Consider the following 19,417-nt stretch of genomic DNA (forward strand, 5'->3'; position numbering starts at 1 on the left):
TAGAAATAAGAAATGGCATGATGAATCTGACCCCTGGCTCCGGGGGGCAACAGGTCAGGAGGCGTCTGCAGATCTAGGTAGAGCAGACGTCCCGCCTCTGCGGTCGCCAGCTCCCCGCAAGCTCTTCCCGGGGCCCCGGCGCTGGGTGGAGATTCTCTTGGGAGCCACTATCCGAAGCCCCTCTGGCTCCCTGGCCCCTCTGGCGTCCCCCGCACGGGCACCTGTCCGTCCCAGGGTCGGCCCGGAGACCTGGCAGCAGCACTCGGGGAGGCAGCTCGGCGCGCCGGCTCCTCCGCCCCCTGTCGGGCCCCTCCGCGCGCCTGCATCCCTCAGGCACAGAGCCGGAGCGCCCGGGAACGCAGCCTGGCGCCGGGACGCCACCAGCAGCCTCGGCGGGAGGTGGCGGGGACTCCCCTGTTACCAGAAACCTCACAAAGTCTTACTTCGGTGCGGGCTCTGCTTACCTTGTGAGCCGCCAGGAACCCGGAGCCGGGGGTGTGCCTTGGCTGCGGCGCCCGCCTGCGGATCCCCTCGGGTCCCCGAGCTCAGCCTCCGCCCCCTGTGGCGCGCGAGCGTCTCCCCTCGGCAGCCCAGCCTCCCTGCGCCGCGGGGCCCCATTGGCTCGGGCAGCCTGACCCCGCCCATTGGAGGCTCCGCCCACTAAAGGCCCCGCCCCTCACGCCCCTCTTGCCTCCCCGCCACCCTTCTCCCGGCCACTTCAAGCTGGTAAAGTGCTTCTAGACTCAGCTCTCACCAAGCTCAGGCAGCCGAGAAAGGTAATAATTCTCCATCCCAAGAGCGTCTAGACGCCCCTCGGGGAGTGTGAAGAGTGCAGAGTCCCTGGAAACCAGCTTTGAGAAAGTCACCTGACCCTCCCTGGCCTTCGGGAGACTCCAGAAATCCCACAGCAGATGTCTCAGGCCCTGTGCTAGGCACTTAGAGCCAGGCGTGCATTCGGGTAACCACACAAAGTCTGTCGCCCTCACGAATTTTGCACGAGGTGGGGGTCGGGGCGGGCAGGCTATATGCAGATAAACAAATCAAAAGGTAATGCCAGATTGTTGTGAGCATTATCGATGGGGTGATTTAAATAAGAAAGGGGGCGATGACGCTATAAATGGGATGGTCTAGAAGGCCACTTTGAACAAGGAGATGGAGAATAAAAGCCTTTCCAGGGCTGGAGGAGGAGCATTGCTGACAGGGAGCAGCAGATGTACCTTGGTTCTGAGGCTGGAGCTGTAGTCTAGGATGGCCCAGTGCAGTGAGCAAGGGGAGAGAGGGTTAAGTCACCCAGAGCTCACAGAAGTGTGAGGCAGGGTTAGGGGCTTCAGCTTTGCTGTAAGCATGGAAATAAACCAAAGAAGGGTTTTGAGCGGTACAGTGACCCTTTTAAAAAGACCACTCTGGCTTTTTTGTGTGGAGAATGGATTTTCGAAGAGAAAGAAAGAATGGAAGCAGGAGACCAGTTAGGAGATGTCTTAGTCTTACTCTGTGCTGGTGTAACAGAATACTGTAGACTGAGTGGCTTAAACAAAGAAATTTATTTTCTCAGTTCTGGAAGCTAGAGGTCCAAGATCAAGGTGCCCTCGGGATGGGTTTCTGGTGAGAGTTCTCTTCCTGGCCTGTAGACTGTTGTCTTCTATCTGTGTCCTCACATAGTGGGGAAAGAAAGACCAAGCATGCTGATGTCTCTGCTTCTGAGGGCACTAATCTCCCGTCATCTCATCTAAATCTAAAATCTGAAACTCCCGAACACCCCATCGCCAAATACCACCACACTGTGGGTCAGGGCCACCACATATGACTGATGGGGAGGGGGGGTACATAATTCGGTACATAATAGCAGAAGGTTGTTACAGAAATCAAGGCAAGAGATGATGGGGGCTTAGACCAAAGTGGTTACAACAGAGATGGGGAGAGTGAACTGACTGAAATATATTTTGAGAATATCATGGAAAGGCTTAATGATGGCTTGCATTTAGGAGATGAGGAAAACGAATGAATGAAGAATGACTCTTGGGTGTTTATCTTGAACTACCTATGGGGTAATGGTGTCATTGCCAACGTGGGGAAGAGTATGGAGGAACAGGTTGGAAGCAGAGGGAAATGAAGGAAGTCTCCATTGTTGGCATTTGAGCAACCTATTAGATAGCCTATAACAGTGCCAGGCTCTCTTCAAATGATTCCATATGTGTTAACAATTGTCTATATAATTCCCATGATAACCATATGGTAGAAAAGTACTCTCACTGTCCCCATATTCCAGATGAGGCAATGAAGGCACTCCCCAAGGTGGGTGACTGGATACATAAGTCTAGAGCACAAGTAAGGGTCTGAGACTGGAAAAGTGCATTGGAGGGTGCCCTGACCTGGGCTGTATGGGACCACCAAGAGAGAGCATGCAGTATGAGAAGAGAGGAGAGCCAAGGGCTGAGCCCTTGCAAGGTTCTCTTCCAACATCTTCCACTTATTGCATGACCTCTACTAAGTAGCCTTAGTCAATAAGAAGGAGTGACCCAACTTTAGTAACTAAGAGGGAATAAGATTTGCTCAGGGATTGCACATTCTAATATGAACATGGACAGGCAGTAATGTAGCAAGTGAAGTTGGCAGGGGGCATGGAACAAAGAAGGGTGGTTGGTGTGTCACATTCAGGAGTGCCCACCTGTTTAAGGGAGCAATCATTATTCCACACCAGCTGATTTTTGCCATATGGAACATGGACCCTGAGTTGCCAAATGATCTGATTTTTATTAAAGGGCTAGGAATTCAGGTTATGTTAAATCTACAGATTTATTAATTTGGCAATTAATTTTAATTTAGTCACTACTGTTGGGCAAAACCAAACTTATGTATGGATAGGATTTGCTTCTTTGGCTACTGCTTTCCACTTCTGGGTTAGATAATATCTCAGGTCCTTTCAAGAAACTTCCTGAATAGTTCCTGTCTAGACACCAGACACAGATGTTGATAATAGTTGGACATAAGAGGACCAAGGAAATCTCAACTCAGAAGCACAGCATCGTCTTTGATGACATTTGGCCAGTCTCTGCCTTGACCCACCTGACCTATCATTTCTAAGCCTCAGTTTCCCCATCTGTAAAATGAGGAGCTCAGAACAGTGCTTCTCCAAGACCCCTCCCAACTCTAACATTTAGAGTTATATCATAGCAATAGTTTTATTATTAATGATTTTCAAATATGCACAGAAATTTACTTGGAAAAAAAATGGAAAGGGTGTTCTTGTCTGGGTCTGTAAATTCAAAAGGTATCACTAAGTATCAGTTTTAAACAAAGAAGAAAAGAGGAAATAGGGAGTGAGATAGAGGATTAGATGAGAAGCCAGGCAAATTGTGGCATAGAAAATTATTTTATATTGAGCTATGAATAAGAAAAAAAGGCAATTAGATCAGGAGCGCTTAATGGTTTCTACTGAAACTTCAGTGTATTGTAGCTAGTTCTCTCTATATATCACCAAGGGTTTTGCAGGAATGAGATTCTCTGTCATGTATTGGAGGTCAGCTACACTCTAGCATTATTTATTCTTATGTGCTGAGCTTATGTAATAAAAAGAGCCTGAAAGCAGATAATTGCTCCCCATAGCATTAGTCCCTTCTGTCCCCACCTGAGATATGGTTTAAAGCTGAAGAAACAGCTTATGATTTTATAAATCACTGGATCTTGTGTAGCAGAGTGAACATGGGGTGGAGAGCTGGGAGACCTGACACACAGTCATTGAATAACCTCTCTGAACCTTCTCCATCAGTAAAATGACTGCTGCACAAAGGTGGCTTTCCTAGAAGATATTTGTATTCAGGTCTCCGCATTTCTTTGGAGGGACTTTTTCATTGTGTGGGGACCTGGTAATTCCCAGGGCCAGATCCTTCTATGATTCTCCACTTCTCAGTCTCCCAGAACTTTTCAGGCAGAGGTGTCATCTCAATTGGACCAATTAGATGCTCACTCCTGGGGCTTTGTCTCTTCAGAAAGTGACAAAGATGGAGAGCTAGAGATTGACCATGAGACTGAATAGAGTGATGGTAGAGGCAGCAGCCACATCCTAAAGAGGCTGGACCAGTGCTTGCTCCTCGGTCATGAATCTCGTTGGCCAATCTCCAGAATTCCCTTGGTTTCTGCCAGTCTTTCAAGCCTATTCCTTCATGCCAGCCCTGTCCCCCATCCAGATTTATTTTGTGAATTTCCTATCTCTACTAAATTCCCTTCTTGAGTTAGCAGTTCAAATTGTTTCTCTTGTTATTAACCAAGAATCCTGATGGATCCAGGGAGGAAAGAAACATTGTATCATAAGACACAATTTGGATATGTCCGGATGCACACACATTGATAGGCATACATGGTTCTCCTATCATTCATTAAGAAATCTGGCTCCATGGTGGTGGTAGTGGTGGTTTAAAAGGATATTTGTTAAGAACCCAGATCTGCTATTCTTAATAGATCTTAAAAAATGACCAAGCCCTTATAATAACAAAAACAACTACAGAAATAAGCCTTCCCATATGTAAATGTTGGTTTGCAAAGTCCTTTCACATAAATGCCCTCATTTTATATGTGCTCCTGTATGGTAGGCAGATTAGATAGTATTCATGGCTCATAGATTAAATTAATAATAGCTATCATTTACTGAACACTTTTTGTGTTCCAGGCACTGTGCTAAAGGCTTTACATACCCATCTATCAACCCTAATAAGGAGATGTTATCCCCATATCACAGGTGATGAAATTGAGGCTTGTGCAAGGTCATATAGATGATGTGAGAACTCAAACTCAGTTCTTTCTTTTTTAATGTCTTTGGCTGTGCCTTGGGGCTTATGGGTTCTTAGTTCCTTGAGCAAGGATCGAACCCATGCCCCCTGTATTGGGAGTGTGCAGACTCTTAACCACTGAACCACCAGGGAGGTCCTGAACTGAGAGTTCTGTTCCAAACTCCAGAGTTCTGTCTTGATGACAAAGGCTGTGTGCTTGTAACACACACATAGCTTGGTGTCATGTAATACAGCCAATGAGAAACATTGCTATACCTGGAATCCAGGTCCTGAGTCAGGAACGTTTCCATTCTATTTGGCTATGGCTTGTTCAAACTTGTCAACAAGGGCAGAGTTGATTCAGTAGCCCATCATGGAGAGATGTTTAAGGTCACAGAAAATTATTTTCATATTTCCCACTCTCTACCTGTCATGGTGCCTAAAATCCTTACAGTCAAAGATGAATTGCTCTGTCTGAAGGTTGATCAAGGGACACAAATGCACATGTGCCTGTAAGGAGTAAGATGGTGCTTTATCAGCTGCGGGGGAGGGGGCGTAAAACAGCTCTGGAGCCTGTCCAGAAAGGGTTAAAGTAGTCATCATTTCACTGTGTATTTGCTTATCAAATACTCATGTGGTAACTGCCTCAGGTTCTTATCTATAAAATATAAAATGGGGACAGTAACAACAACAGAAACAATAATAATACCTTCTGGAGCTCTGGTAAGGACAAAATCTATTAGAACAGAGACGGTTCTTACTGCATGCCTGGTGTATATTAAGTATTCTTCAGGTGTTAAGAATAGATTAACTAAAAACCAAAACAATTTGACTTCGAAAAAAGAGGTAAAAGTGGAAAAACTTTTCAATTTCACCTGTTTCCTCTTTGGATTTTTTTTTTTTAAATAATAGTTATTTTGTTTGTTTCCTCTTTAGACTCTTTAAAAGATATTTATTTATTTTACTTATTTATCTGGCTGCCCAGGTCTCAGTTGCAGCACACAGTATCTTTTACTTGCTGGCATGTGGAATCTCCTGGTTGCAGCATGCAGGCTCTAGTTTCCTGATGAGGCATAGAACCCAGGCCCCCTGTGTTGGGAGCATGGAGTCTTAGCTATTGAACCACCACGGAAGTCCCTCCTCTTTCTATTTAAAATTGTTTTAGAAAGACAAAGAGGTGGGGCTAGAATAAAAGAAAATCTGAAAATATTAATTTACTCCTCCACATGAAGCAATTCATTTCATCTCTGTGCTGTACTTGTGCTTAGTTGCTCAGTTGTGTCCGACTCTTTGTGACCCTTTGGGCTGTGGCCCACCAGGCTCCTCTGTCCATGGGACTTTTCAGGCAAGAATACTGAGAGTGGGTCGCCATTCCCTCCTGCAGGGGATCTTCTCAACTCAGAAATCAAACCCACATCTCCTGCTTCTCCTGCTTGGTAGGCAGATTCTTTACCCACTGAGCCATCAGGGAAGCCATGAGCTTAGTAAAATGAGGGGAGTGTTTAAAATGTCCTGACATCTATGATTCTTGTTTTCAACCGCAAAGCAAAGGCTCAAAAGTAACATAGCCTGGTCTGGAGCTGAAGCAGATTGTGAGCTAAAGCCTTTGAGCAGATTTTGAGATAAGGATTTCATGCTTGCTTATTTGTAGTGCAAAGCATTTTTTTGCTGACATTGCAAAAGATTGTCATGGCAACCAGGAAGCTAAGTTTTCAAGTCTCTGGAATTCCCCTTTAGGGGAGGCAGATGTCAGTGGGCGTTCCTTTGTAATTAAGGGCGCTTGAAGGTTTTAGCTGATCAAGTCACTTTCAAGGTAATGTTCTAATACATCTGCCTCCACAACTCACTAAGGAGCAGCTGCAGCGAGGCAGAAAGAAGACCAGCCTCTATCCAATGAGATAGGCAATGAAAATGCATAAGCCGTTGTTCTCACCACTGGTTGCATGTTAGAATCACCTCTGGATAGTCCAGTGTTTGGGCCTCTGATTCCCCAACCATGTCAGGTGACAAGGAATGGGCCTGGGTATCAGCTGACATTTTTGTCAGTCTTTTGGGTGACATCATTGTGTCATCAAGGTTGAGAACCACTGAGCTGGAGTTTGAATCCCAGATCCACGTCTTCCCGTACAGCTGTGTGGTCTTGGCCCAGTCTCTTCACTTCTCCAGTTTGTGGATTTCTTCACCTATAAAATAGGGTAATATAAATAGCTTTACAGAGCTGTTGTGAAGCTTAAACACAAAAGTGCTGAGGCTTTCCTGGCAGTCCAGGGGTTAAGACTCTCTGCTTCTAGTGCAGCGGTTGGGGAGTGTTCAGCCCCTGGTCAGGGAACTAAGATCTCACATGGAAACTAAGATCCTAAAGCTGTGCAGCACAGCCAAAAAAATAAATATCAATCAATAAATAAAATTTACATACGAAAGTGCCTGGCAAATACCATTATATCAATGTTAGCTTCATTTGAGTTAGAACAAGCCTGGAATTGGGAAACCCAGAAACAAATGTGCATATTTGATATAACATGGTTTAAGTATTGGCTCAGAGAAAAAAGGAACAGAATAGATACATTTTAAGTTGCATAACTATAGAAAAATATTTGTCCTTTCAAAGGTATTTACATATTTTATTCTGTTTGACTTTACAAAACCCTCTGAAGTTGAAGTTATTATTGTTCAGAGAAGTGAACTTGTGTGCTCAACTTGTTACATCTCTTTGTTGGGTAAACTGATCAATTGCTAATGCTGTGCTAAGTGGCTTCAGTCATGTCTGACTTGGTGACCCCATAGACTGTAGCCCGCTGGGCTCCTCTGTCCCTGGGATTTTCCAGGCAAGAATACTGGAGTGGGTTGCCATTTCCTTCTCCAGGGGATCTTCCCGACCCAGGGATTGAACCCACATCTCTTCTGTCTCCTTCATTGGCATGCAGGTTCTTTACCACTAGCACCACCTGGGAAGCCCCCAAACTGATCAGTTAACCTCTGTTAATAGCTTCATGTGTCATCCTTCTAATTTAAGATACTTAAATTGTCACAAGAGCTTTCTGAAAACTTAACGCTTTTGCCCAAAGGAAGTCCGTTCATGACGGAACTCTGTGGCAGGCTATGCTTCAGTCTGGAACTTTGGGCACCTTTCCATTAGGGCACCTTTTCCTTACACATCAGCTTATCCCTTCTGTGCATTCTCTGTTTTCCAGACCCATCTGTTCCTGTGCATGTGGTATTATTTAGTCAGAATATTGTGTCTCACTTCCTATTTGGTGTGGAAGGAGTAATTTGGCAGGAATACCCCTCAGAGGACCCATGTGCATCAATAGGAAGGATTTGAGGCCACATCAAAATTAAAAATGCATATATCCCACTATCTAGCTATTTCACCTCTAGGACACTTTTCTAATGACAGACTCACTCATGTGCAGAAGGAGTCGTGTACAGGCAAACATGTCCATCAAGGCGTGATGAAACCCTAACTATTCATCAGGGGAATGTTAAGCATAAAATAGCTTGTCCATATGTATGTAATGTTATAGAGTACTAAGAAGAATGAGGTAGATCCGTGCTAATGTGTGCTAATCATGATCAAGGGAAAGTGCTTAGTAAATAAATAAAGTGTTACAGTATGTGAGTGTCTATATATAGAGAGATAATATATCTATAATTACATATTTTATTTTATTTGTAAATATACACACACTAGCTGTGTATCTATACACACTATATATACATATATATGTGTACACACACACACACACATATACTGCAAGAGCACAAAAAAGTTGCTACCAATGGTTATCTTTAAAACTCGCAAGAAGACCACCTCATTATATGTGGTGTAGGTAGGTTTCAAAGGAGTCTTCGCTGCTGCTGCTGCTGCTAAGTCGCTTCAGTCGTGTCCGACTCTGTGCGACCCCAGAGACGGCTGCCCACCAGGCTCCCCCGTCCCTGGGATTCTCCAGGCAAGAGTACTGGAGTGGGTTGCCATTTCCTTCTCCAAGGCATGAAAGTGAAAAGTGAAAGTGAAGTCGCTCAGTCGTGTCCGACTCCTAGCGACCCCATGGACTGCAGCCCACCAGGCTCCTCTGTCCATGGGATTTTCCAGGCATGAGGACTGGAGTGGGTTGCCATTGCCTTCTCCACAAAGAAGTCTTTAGCCTTCTCCATAATATTCAAATTTATATAAGACTATATTTGCATTACACAAGGGCAGGTGGCTCAGTGGTAAAGAATCTGCCTGCCAACCAGATTTGATCCCTGGGTTGGGAATATCCCCTGGAGAAGGAAATGGCAACCCGCTCCAGTATTCTTGCCTGGGAATCCCATGAACAGAGGAGCCTGGAGGGCTACAGGACATAGTGTTGCAAAGAAATAGACACAGCTTAGCAACTAAACAGCAACAACAATATGTTTGCATTATTATTGATATAATCAAAACATAATTTAAAGACCCAAATCCTATCATTTTTTAAAAAAATTCGATCAATGCAGTAAGATATTTTTAAATGGGAGGTTTTAGAATAGAAACTTGAGAAAAGTTGCCATATTTAGCACTATGCAGAAGGAAGCACGGACTTCCCAAGTATGGCTAGTGGTAAAGAACCTGCCTGCCAATGCAGGAGATGTAAGAGACGCAGGTTCGATTCCTGGGTCAAGAAGATCCCCTGGAGGAGGGCATGGAAACCCACTTCAGTATTCTTGCCTGGAGAATCCCATGGGCAGAGGAGCCTGTGGGGTACAGTCCATAGTGTTGCAAAGAGTCTAATATGACTGAAGCAACTTAGCATGCACACAGAAGAAAGAGCCCTAGACTGGGAGTCAGGTTGTCCAGCTGTGTGACTTTGAGAGAGTTACTTTCCCTCTCTGAGTCTCTATTTTTCCTTTGTTGCCTGAGGAGAAGTTTGGATCTGATTCATGGTTTTCTAACTGTGCTTCTCAGTGCCCTAGTGTTTCCAGAGGTGGCTCAGGGGCCACTGCATACTGTGTGTACGTGAGGAGGAGGGGTGTGTGACAGGGCTTGGAGAAAGAGACCTGGAGAGAGAGGGGCAGGGAGGAGACAGAGAGCAAGAGAGGGAGAGAGGGAGAGAGAAGGAGGGAGGATTTCTGTGATTCCATTCAGCTCAGCTGTTCTAAACAGAAGCAAGTAACAACAGAAACTAGATGATTGGATTTAAATCTTAGTGTGTGTGTGTTGGGAGAGGCAGAAAAGAGGCTCCTAGCTGGATGTTTCTACCTTGTCATCAGGAAGAACAGATTCAGCCCAGACTCCAGACAGCTGGCCATACAGTGGTCCCTTCATGCTGGACTTTGAGTACTTTATGTTGGTCAGAGCAAACAGAAGAGAGAATGATGAGCTGACTGACCTTGGTGCAGAGTTCCATCCCCTCTGGTTGTCTCAGTACTCTGGGGGATTGGGATCCCTCTCCTGGCTTTCTAGCCCCTGGAAGAAGAACAGAGTTTAACTTTCAGAGGCAGACAGTTGCTTTTCCCAAAACTACCACCATTTATCAGAGACATACCACCAGACATCAGAAAGCCACCATCATATGAAGAGAGAGAGTGCATGTGGGAGCACTACTTGGTCTATAAAATGCTAAATGGAAGTTAGGCATAACTTTCATCACCATCACATAGTGGCACATAAATATTTGTTCAAAGAATACCTTCTTAATAGCTTTTCCTTTCAGAAGAGGTATGAAGTAATGGCAAAAATTTGCCTTGATATTAATAAGATCTGGGTTCAAATCTCAGCTGCAAACTTACGTGATGTGCATGACCCAAAGCAATAATAATAATAATAATTGTGCATTTATGCACCAGCCTCTGCTGTGTTTAACCTCCCTTATCTTCCTTTTTTCAGTGACACCATGAGATTAGTGTTAATATCCCCATTTTATAGATGGAGAAACTGAGACTCAAAGAAGTTAAGAAAGTTATTCAAAGTTGCACACTTTGTAAGTAGCAGAGTCAGGAGTTGAACCCACATCTACATTATTTGAGAATCATTGTTCTTAACCTTTCTAAAGTTTTCCCTGTCTGCTGATTTAAGTTCTGCCTATTTTGCAGGATGATCATAGTGACAAAATACAGCACAACACAGCATGAGGATTGATTGGGCCAGTTTATATGATCTGTCCTTTTATTCAGAACCTGGGATGTACGTTTAAAAGCAAGAAACAGTATAGTTTTGTATATGAAAGAGAGTAGAAAGAGATCTTTTATTAATGATACTAAAATGCACATTTGTGATTTTTGTGATAGGGTCACCTCCTTGTGGGCAGGTAAGATTGTGAGTAAGGGACTGTGCATAAGGAAGTTTGTCACTTCCGGAATGAAAATTCTTCTTCTCTCTCTTCCCCAACCAAATCTTCCCCATTAGACTTTTCTCGAAGCATGATGGGAAAAACACATTCAGGACAGGTGGAATTACAAATTCTACAGTGCTCTGCTCTGGCTATGGCCACTGCTCCCAGCATGAATATCTCTGCTCATTCATTTATTGCTCCTCTGGGAACTGGCAGTCTCCATCACTGTGTTGCCAGGCAACCAAAACAGCACCTGCCTCAGAAGATGAACAAACCAATCAGGGCAGTCAGAGGAGGAGCTTTACATGGTTGGCCTCCAAGATAGAAAGAGGACTCTCTGGGTTGACTCAGGACTGTGGCTGCTAGAATCAGCATCAGAGCTGGAGGGAACTCGGGAAGTCTGAAATCTCTCATTTGGAAAGGCCTAGCTGGGTGGGAGTGAAGTCTTAAAGGTCACACAATAACTCTGAGGCAGAGTCAGGAGGACAAGTCAGATGTGAAAACAAGGCTAATGTCCCATCCTTATACTTCATTGCCATCATTTCCAAACTCATGAGTGGGGCATAGTCCTTGTATCAGGCCCTCTGCTTGGTGAGAGGTGCAGAAAGCATTTAGACACTGTTCCTCAATCATCTTAGAGTTTCTTTATTACTCCTCCATATCCAAGGCAGTACAGCATGGTAGTTAAGGGCGCAATATCAGCTCAAACACTTACCTCTTATGGGAGAATGTAGATTACTTAAACTTTCTGTGCTTCAGTTTACAAATTCATACATTTCCCATATGTAAAATGCTGGTAAAGATGAGAATAAAATAAGCACAATAAAGTGAAAGTGTCAGTTGCTCAGTCGTGTCTGACTCTTTGTGACCCTATCGACTGTAGCCCGCCAGGCTCCTCTGTCCATGGGATTTTCCAGGCAAGAATACTGGAGTAGGTTGCCATTCCCTTCTCCAGGGGATCTTCCTGACCCAAGGATCAAACCTGGGTCTCCTACATTGCAGACAGATTCTTTACCATCTGAGCCACCAGAGAAGCCATGCCTAGAACAAGGCAAGGTTCAATCAATGATGGTCACACATGGGGCACCAGAGCTTGGACTGGGCGGCTTGGGTTCAGTTCTTGGCTCCACCTTGTATTCACTGCACTATCACTGTCAAGTTACCTACAATTTCTGTGACTTAGTTTACTTACCTGTAGAATGAGCATGATAATAGAGCCTCCGAGGAGCTAAAGTTATTTAATATAAAGTGTGTAGAACAGTTTCTGATGCATGGTAAGTACTCTATACATTTTCATTAATACAATATATCAACAAATTATTTATTGAGAACTTAATATGTAACAGGAACTTTCCTATGACCTGGGGATATAAAATAAGCAAAATAGGCAAGTCTGTCTCAGTTTTCATGGAATTATGACTATTGTTACATTCTTAATAATATCTCTTTACTTCTCAGTCCCTGCAATTAAACATCTTGAAGCCGGGGGCATGTGATTGCTCATATTTGTATTACTTATGCCTGGCACAGAGTCTAAAGTAGTACATGTTCAGTAAATATTTGTTTGATAAATACCTGGCATTATTCAAGATACAGGACACTGGTTCTCAGTGGGGGAATGAATTTGTTCCCCAAGGAATGTCAAACAATGAGAGGGGACATCTTTGGCTTTCACGCCTTGGAGGAGGAGGAGAGGTGATGCTGGTGCTAGTGCATAGAGGCAAAGAATGCTGCTAAACATCCTACAGTACCTGGAATATCCTCCCACAGCACAGACTTATCCAGCCCCAAATGTTAACAGTGCTGAGGTTGAGAAATTCTGGTGTCAGAGATCAGAGAGGAACAAAGGCTTATAAAGACTCCTTCCCTCCAAAAGCTCTTGGTCCAGGGGGGCCGTGATAACAAGGCATGTGGAATGCTGTGTGCGAGACAGGGAGAGCACTATAAGGGCAAAGCCAAGAGGCCCTGGGCAGAAGAGGCTCCTGGTGCAGCTAATGGCTGAGCTGGTTCTTCAAGGACACATATGGTCTTCGGGCAAATCCTGTGTGTCCTGGGAGAAGTTGTAGGGCTTGGGGAATGCGAGGGGAGGGCCAACAGCATGAGCAAAAGCTTGAAAGTAGGAAGGGGTACAGTTTTTGTTAAAGTGCAAGAATGAAAGTGGGGAGCAGAGGCTGTGGCAGGAGATCCTGTGGGCCCCAGGGGAGGCATACTATGGGGTTTGGGCATGACGCAGTCAGCCAGAATTTCCCAAAATCGGTTCCCTGAGAAATAATCCTTTAAGATGTACCCAGAAAGAGCTGCAGGGAAAGAAGACTGAGAAAGTGCTTAATATCACTCCCTCCCCTTTTGGAGATTTGCCAGGCTCATTTGTATCGTATGTTTTCTGAGAATTCCTCCGTTAAAGAAACTTGAATTATTTTATTGAATTTATCTCAGAGTTTTCCAAAGTTACTTGACCATGAAAACTTCTTTCCCAGACAGCTGTCTCCATGGAGTCTGCAGACCTCTGTTTGGAAAGAAACCAGAGGAAACTATTGACTGTCTTGAAGAAATACCATGGCTGGGTTCGGTATTTCAGGATTATCTTCCTGGCTCCTGTGTGCAATGTATTCAGAAGGTAAGAAATGTTTATACATGTTGTTCAAGCACTTGACCTCTGGGATGTATGCCCCACTAGACTTAGTATAGAGAGTGTGTTTATTAACCATTTTGTCCCTTCTTCAGCCTGGCGTGCAGTCAGCACTCACTCCATTTTTGAATGAAAGGATGTTGTTGCCAGTCTTACATTAGACCCTGAGGCTGAAGAAGAGAGAGGCAAATCCTATTCTCCTGCAGTGAACAGACTGGCAGGCACATAGTAGACATTATGGACTGATAGAATGGTTCACATAAATAAGATGGAAGGTAGCAAGGATCAGAAATGGCGTGGGGCCTGGGAATCTGTATTTTAAACTAGTTCCTTGACTACTTCTGGTGTCCAGGGGCCGGCATTTGGGAAGCCTTGTTTGCCAATCAGAGATGACCCCAAGTTTGATTATCTTACTGAGATCAAGGTCCCAACTTTCTTACACTGGCTATTCTTGATCCCTATCCTTTGGGGTCTCTAAGCCCCTGGACTCACTGCCCCTGAGCAGTGAATGACCCCAAATTCTTGATCCTGCTTGAATCCTCTGATTGATCCTGGAGCAATACAGGTCCTTCATAGCCCATAAACCCTAAGGGGAGCATCTCTACTTGATATTGATGGAGATGTTTGTTTCTGATATCCACTTCTCTATGCTCCCCCCAACACCCTTGGCTCCCTCCTGGCTGTAGCACTGCATTCCTGAGTCTGCACAGTCTGTTTGAAGACACCTACGAGATAAAGTACATTTATGTTTTCGTGTAAGCTGTGTACACACTAAAGCTGTTTGGTGTTTGATGTTAAATTTAAAAAAGAGAGAAAGAGGACTATGTGGTCTTTTAGGAGAGGCTGTGAGACTTGCCTGCATTTCATCCTGGAGAGAGTTTCCTGTGGAAATGAAAGGGGAAAAGTCTCTGATTGACTAGTTTGTGGCATGCCTGCATGCTCAGTCATTTGTCATGTCCAACTCTTTGCAACCCTATGGACTGTAGACCACCAGGCTCCTCTGTCCATGGGATTCTCCAGGCAAGAATACTCAAGTGGGTTGCCATGCCCTCCTCCAGGGATCCTCCCGACCCAGGGATCGAACCCACATCTACTGCATTGCAGATGGATTCTTAACCCACTGAACCACCTTGGAAGTGGGAGTTTGTGGCAATTGGAATCATTTTCTTAATTGGTTGGTTGGAAAGAGAACAGTTATGATTGCCTTAACAGGTAATTCTGAAGTTCCAGCTTGTGGATAAGTTTCACCAGAATCATCTAAGAATCTTAGGAAAGAGTTATGCCCAGGCCTCACATGAGATCTTGTGAATCAGGGTCTCCACAGGTAAGGTACAGAAACACTTATTTCCAAAAATATTCCCTGGAGATTCTCATATCTCAATCTCATTCTCAATCTCACAGTTTAGATTGATAGGTATAGTGGGTGATGGACCATTTCTCAGTCTGGCACAGTCTCATCCTCTCATTAAGCCAGCTCTGACTCTTTCTGTCCCAACTCTAAGTCACAACCCAGCATCACCCACCACAGGCCACAGTGCATAGCCCCAAGATCCTTTCTTATCAATTCTTGGACCAAGCTCCTACCAGCTAAGGCTGTTCAGTCCTGGCTGTCAGATGCTGGTCTATGAACCCCCAGGGCTGGCCCCCATTGCAGCTGCACCCTGCCCCCGATGAGTCCTCAGCACAGACGTTTCTGGGCAAGAGAGAAAATCAATTTTTCCTGCAGCTGTCTCAAGGGATATACGTTTCCTATCATTAGAGTTGGTAATTTCCCTGATGATGGGAACATCATGTCAGCGCTCATCCAATTTAAACAGGTCATCTGCTGACTGGATTGTCTTCCCCATAGGGAATAGTGGCAGGATGGAAGTGCCTCCTATTTCTGCTCAAGAGAAGACTGAGGGGTTAGTTTTATTCCCTTTAAACTTTAGTCCCAAAGTTTAAATAGACTTTGCTGACATTTTCTTATTGGACTTCATAACAGTTCCTTAGGATAGCAAAAGAATTTGCCTTTAATTGAGTCAAGAGGCTTGCATGTGCCAACCCATATCTTTAGTGAGTGGGGCTGAAGTTCAGAGTTCAGAGTACACATACATAACTTTGATCACTGAACCTTAAATCAGTCTCTAAATAAAGTCATATTTTACAAAGTGCAAACTAACGATCAAAAGAAATTTTAAACTATGCCTGACTCTCTCAAAGATGAATAAAAGGAGCCTATCTTATAACCTAGAACACTTTTTTTAAAATTAAATTTTACTTTTAAAAAGAGTGTTTATTTATTTTTGGCTACATCAAATCTTAGCTACAGCACACAGCTTCTTTAGTTGTAGCACATGGGCTCAATAGCCTTGTGACATGCGGGATCTTATAGGGATCGAACCCCCATCCCCTGCATTGCAAGGCATATTCTTACTCACTGGACCACCAGGGGAGTCCCCTAGAACAACTTTTAAAAATCCCTTTTAGTCTTTCTTTCTCTTCTTTCTCATCTCTTTTGTGCTCCTCAACTCATCCTCATGAAATCCTTCAGACTCTTAACACCCAACCCTTGCAGTTTTTATTTTTACTTCCTTTCTCTCTCTCCTTTTTTTTTTTTTTGGATCTCCAGGCCTGTCTCTTCATTCATATTCTTCATATTATGAATTTTATCACAGAACGCTGATAACTAGACTAGTATGCCAAAACTCTACTAATTGCTGTTTATTATGAACATTTATTAGCACTTACTAACATTTTTAATCACCATAACATCCTCATAAGATGGTTATTGATATTATTCCCATTTTAATGATGTCTAAATTCAGGCTCAGAGAGATTAAGAAACTGGTCCAAAGACACTCAGTTTGTGAGTGGTGGAATCAGACAACTTTTGAAAAACATTTTTCAAAGGTGAGTAGAGAATTTGGAGGCTGGAAACATAGGCACACTAATAACACAGATGGGGTTATCATCTGTCCTGCAGATCACAGTCCTGTGAACAGCCACCATGACAGTGTTCCTGTAACCCTCCCACTGCACAGGAGGGCATTCAGACTCCTGTCTCTTCTAACTAAGAGCTTCCTTCCTGGGTCTCACTCTCTTTCTCATCTTAAGTTCCTCCAGGTCCATTATCTGCTCATTCTGGTGATTCATATTGTCTTTCTGTGCTCTGATGTCAACAGGAAAGGGGGTGAACTGGCTGAATCAGCAGAGGGCCAGCGTTTGCAAATGTTAGGAGGAAAGAGCATAGCCTTGTTTCGTGTCTTCTTCCTCACTCTTTAAAGCCTGGTCTCTTGCTTATTTGCCAGGACACCCTTTCATCTCTCCTTTCCTTCCATAGAATTCCCTTCTGCATCATTGTAATGTGGAGTAAATTATCTCTGATGTGTGTTTCCTCCTATGATCATGATTACAGTATGAGTCATCATCTGAGCAAGAAATGGCCTTAAGAAAAATAAATAAATGAAAAACAAGGTATGGTCTCATAATAAGCAGATATACAGAGGAGACAGAATTCTCTGTCTTTAGTCCTCTGTCCAGAAAGTATACAAGGGATAGGCGGTACCTATTTCAAAGGCCTGGACTACTTTATATCTGGTCTGGCATGTTTTCTATATACCTGACATTTACTGAGTTTTTTTATTTAGGTGCCAGATACTGCTCTAAGTGCTTGACACCTATTAACATTTCTAATCAGCATGATGTCCTCATAATATGGTTATTGATGTTGTTCCCATTTTAACGATTAAGGCTCAGAGAGATTAAGAAACTGGTCCAAAAATACTCCACTTGTGAGTGGTAGAATCAGAATTTAAACTCATATCTTTGATAGAGCCTTCACTGTTAACCGCTGTGCAACTCTGCTTCTCTACCTTTTCATCCAAGTAGCTGGTTGGATTCTTTACTAAAAATATACTGATAATCATATTCCAGTAAAAGAATTATATTTTTTTAGCCTGGAGAAGTAAAAGTTTGGGAAGGTAGAAGGTAGGACAGCTAATATGTGATAAGGATGGCATTTGAGGTCAGTTGTTACTCCAAATCTCATGGGTTTTTAACATTTGGGTAGTTGAAGAATTTCATTGACAGTGACGAGGAAAATCCTTACACCAATCTTGAGGAGATTTTGTTCATTATTTTTCTGAAAAAAAAAATGTATTTCAGTTCCCTTAAGTGCGTTAGTCAACTGGGCTTCATTTCTGCTATTCTGCTTGCAACTCTTATACACCAGTGGTGGCAAATTATCTCATTATTCCGCATAACACCCCAGTGAGGAACCATAAGTAAAACAGTCCTCATTATTCAGAAGAGGTGACTGAGGCTTAGAGAACTTTGGTAACTTTCCGTGATTACATAGCTAAGAGGTAGTAAAAGTTGAATAATTGTTGAAAAGGTCTTGGAGGAAAAAGATTTATGGTGATCCTTATTTATATCTATGGACACTTCCTTGAAGAGCTTTGCATTATATAGTTGAGTGATTGAATCTATAATTCTATATTCCTTCACAGAATCACATTCTTTTTCCCTTTCAGCCTCTTGTAGCTGCTTTAATTGGATGAGATTAGAGAAGCACAGTAAATGGAAAGTTTTCCTTTCATGAGCTCTGGGCACCATCCACCTAAATTGTATCTTCCAGACAAGGTGATGTCATTCAGATTGGACGTGTCTTTAGAGACTGATAACACGCTTCCTGTGAGTGAGTCACCTTCCTTTGGGTTGTCAGAATTAGGCAGCGTCAAATCTAATAAACATTGATAGGCCGGAAAGAATTCTAATGTACTCCATGAGGTCAAAGAAATTCAGTATCTGAGACAGTAGTAACTTAGATCTGTTTCTCCTCTGATCAACCCTGGAACTTCTTTTCACCCATGCTTTCAAATATATAAGGAAATATACGGGGATAGGAAATAATAAATACTAATATTTGGAAATAAACCTTCCTAACTGACAAAATAAAGATACCTGTGGAACTTAAATCAGAGTACCTGACTTCTTCCTTGATTCTTATTTAGACAATTGTCACCATATACCTCACCATCCCACTGAATGTATACACAATCCTTCTTGATGGTGACAATGTACTTGAGATGGGATAAATTATAAATGGACTAGTTCTAGGAATTTAGTTAGTTCTTGGCTTCAGCTATGGCCTTGTGGATGCAAATTTCCCTCTCTGTTCGAGAGACTTGTGTTTAGTAATTTTTAGGATTCTTCATCTTGTTTAATACGTGTGTGTGTGTGTGTGTGTGTGTGTGTGTGTATGCTAAAGTACCAGATCTTCAGGAATTTTGAAAGAAAAGCTTCAGATATATTCCTCCTAGTGCCAATCAAGTTTGTCTTCTGTCCCTGGTGCTGAATTGTACAAGCCATTAGGGTTCCAAATGTGGTTACTTTTAGCTGGCAAGGAAAAGGTAAAAGAAACAAAACCAAATGTTTAGACCTTATAAAAACCTCTAGACATGGAAAATAGTGTTCATCAATATGCCTATGAGTGAAATGAATATTTGTTGTTGTTCAGTCGCTAAGTCATATCCAACTCTTGGCAACCCCATGGACTGCAGCACACCAGGCTCCTCTTCACTATCTCCCAGAGTCTGCTCAAATTCATGTCCATCGAGTCAGTGATGCTATCTAACCATCTCATCCTCTGCTGCCCCTTTTCCTTTTGCCTTCAATCTTTCCTAGCATCAGGTTCTTTTCCAATGAGTTGGCTCAGCGGAAATAAACATGGACAAACTTAAAAGAAATCT

The 19,417-nt window shown here is 43.3% G+C and overlaps 1 protein-coding gene across 1 annotated transcript in view; it reads left to right on the forward strand.

Moving 5' to 3' along the window:
- Window positions 1–707: 707 nt before the first annotated feature.
- The window catches only part of LOC145545944 (protein HP-25 homolog 1-like), an 86,299-nt gene continuing 67,589 nt past the window's right edge, over window positions 708–19,417 (forward strand). The window contains exons 1-2 of the mRNA XM_081591380.1: window positions 708–776; window positions 13,534–13,673. Coding sequence (XP_081447506.1) covers window positions 13,546–13,673 — 128 coding nt within the window. The 5' untranslated portion in view covers window positions 708–776; window positions 13,534–13,545. The remainder of the gene's footprint in view (window positions 777–13,533; window positions 13,674–19,417) is intronic.

The sequence above is a fragment of the Giraffa tippelskirchi genome, chromosome 4 (genome assembly GCF_054371585.1).
Source record: "Giraffa tippelskirchi isolate mGirTip1 chromosome 4, T2T-mGirTip1v1.2.pri, whole genome shotgun sequence".
Lineage (NCBI taxonomy): Eukaryota > Metazoa > Chordata > Mammalia > Artiodactyla > Giraffidae > Giraffa > Giraffa tippelskirchi.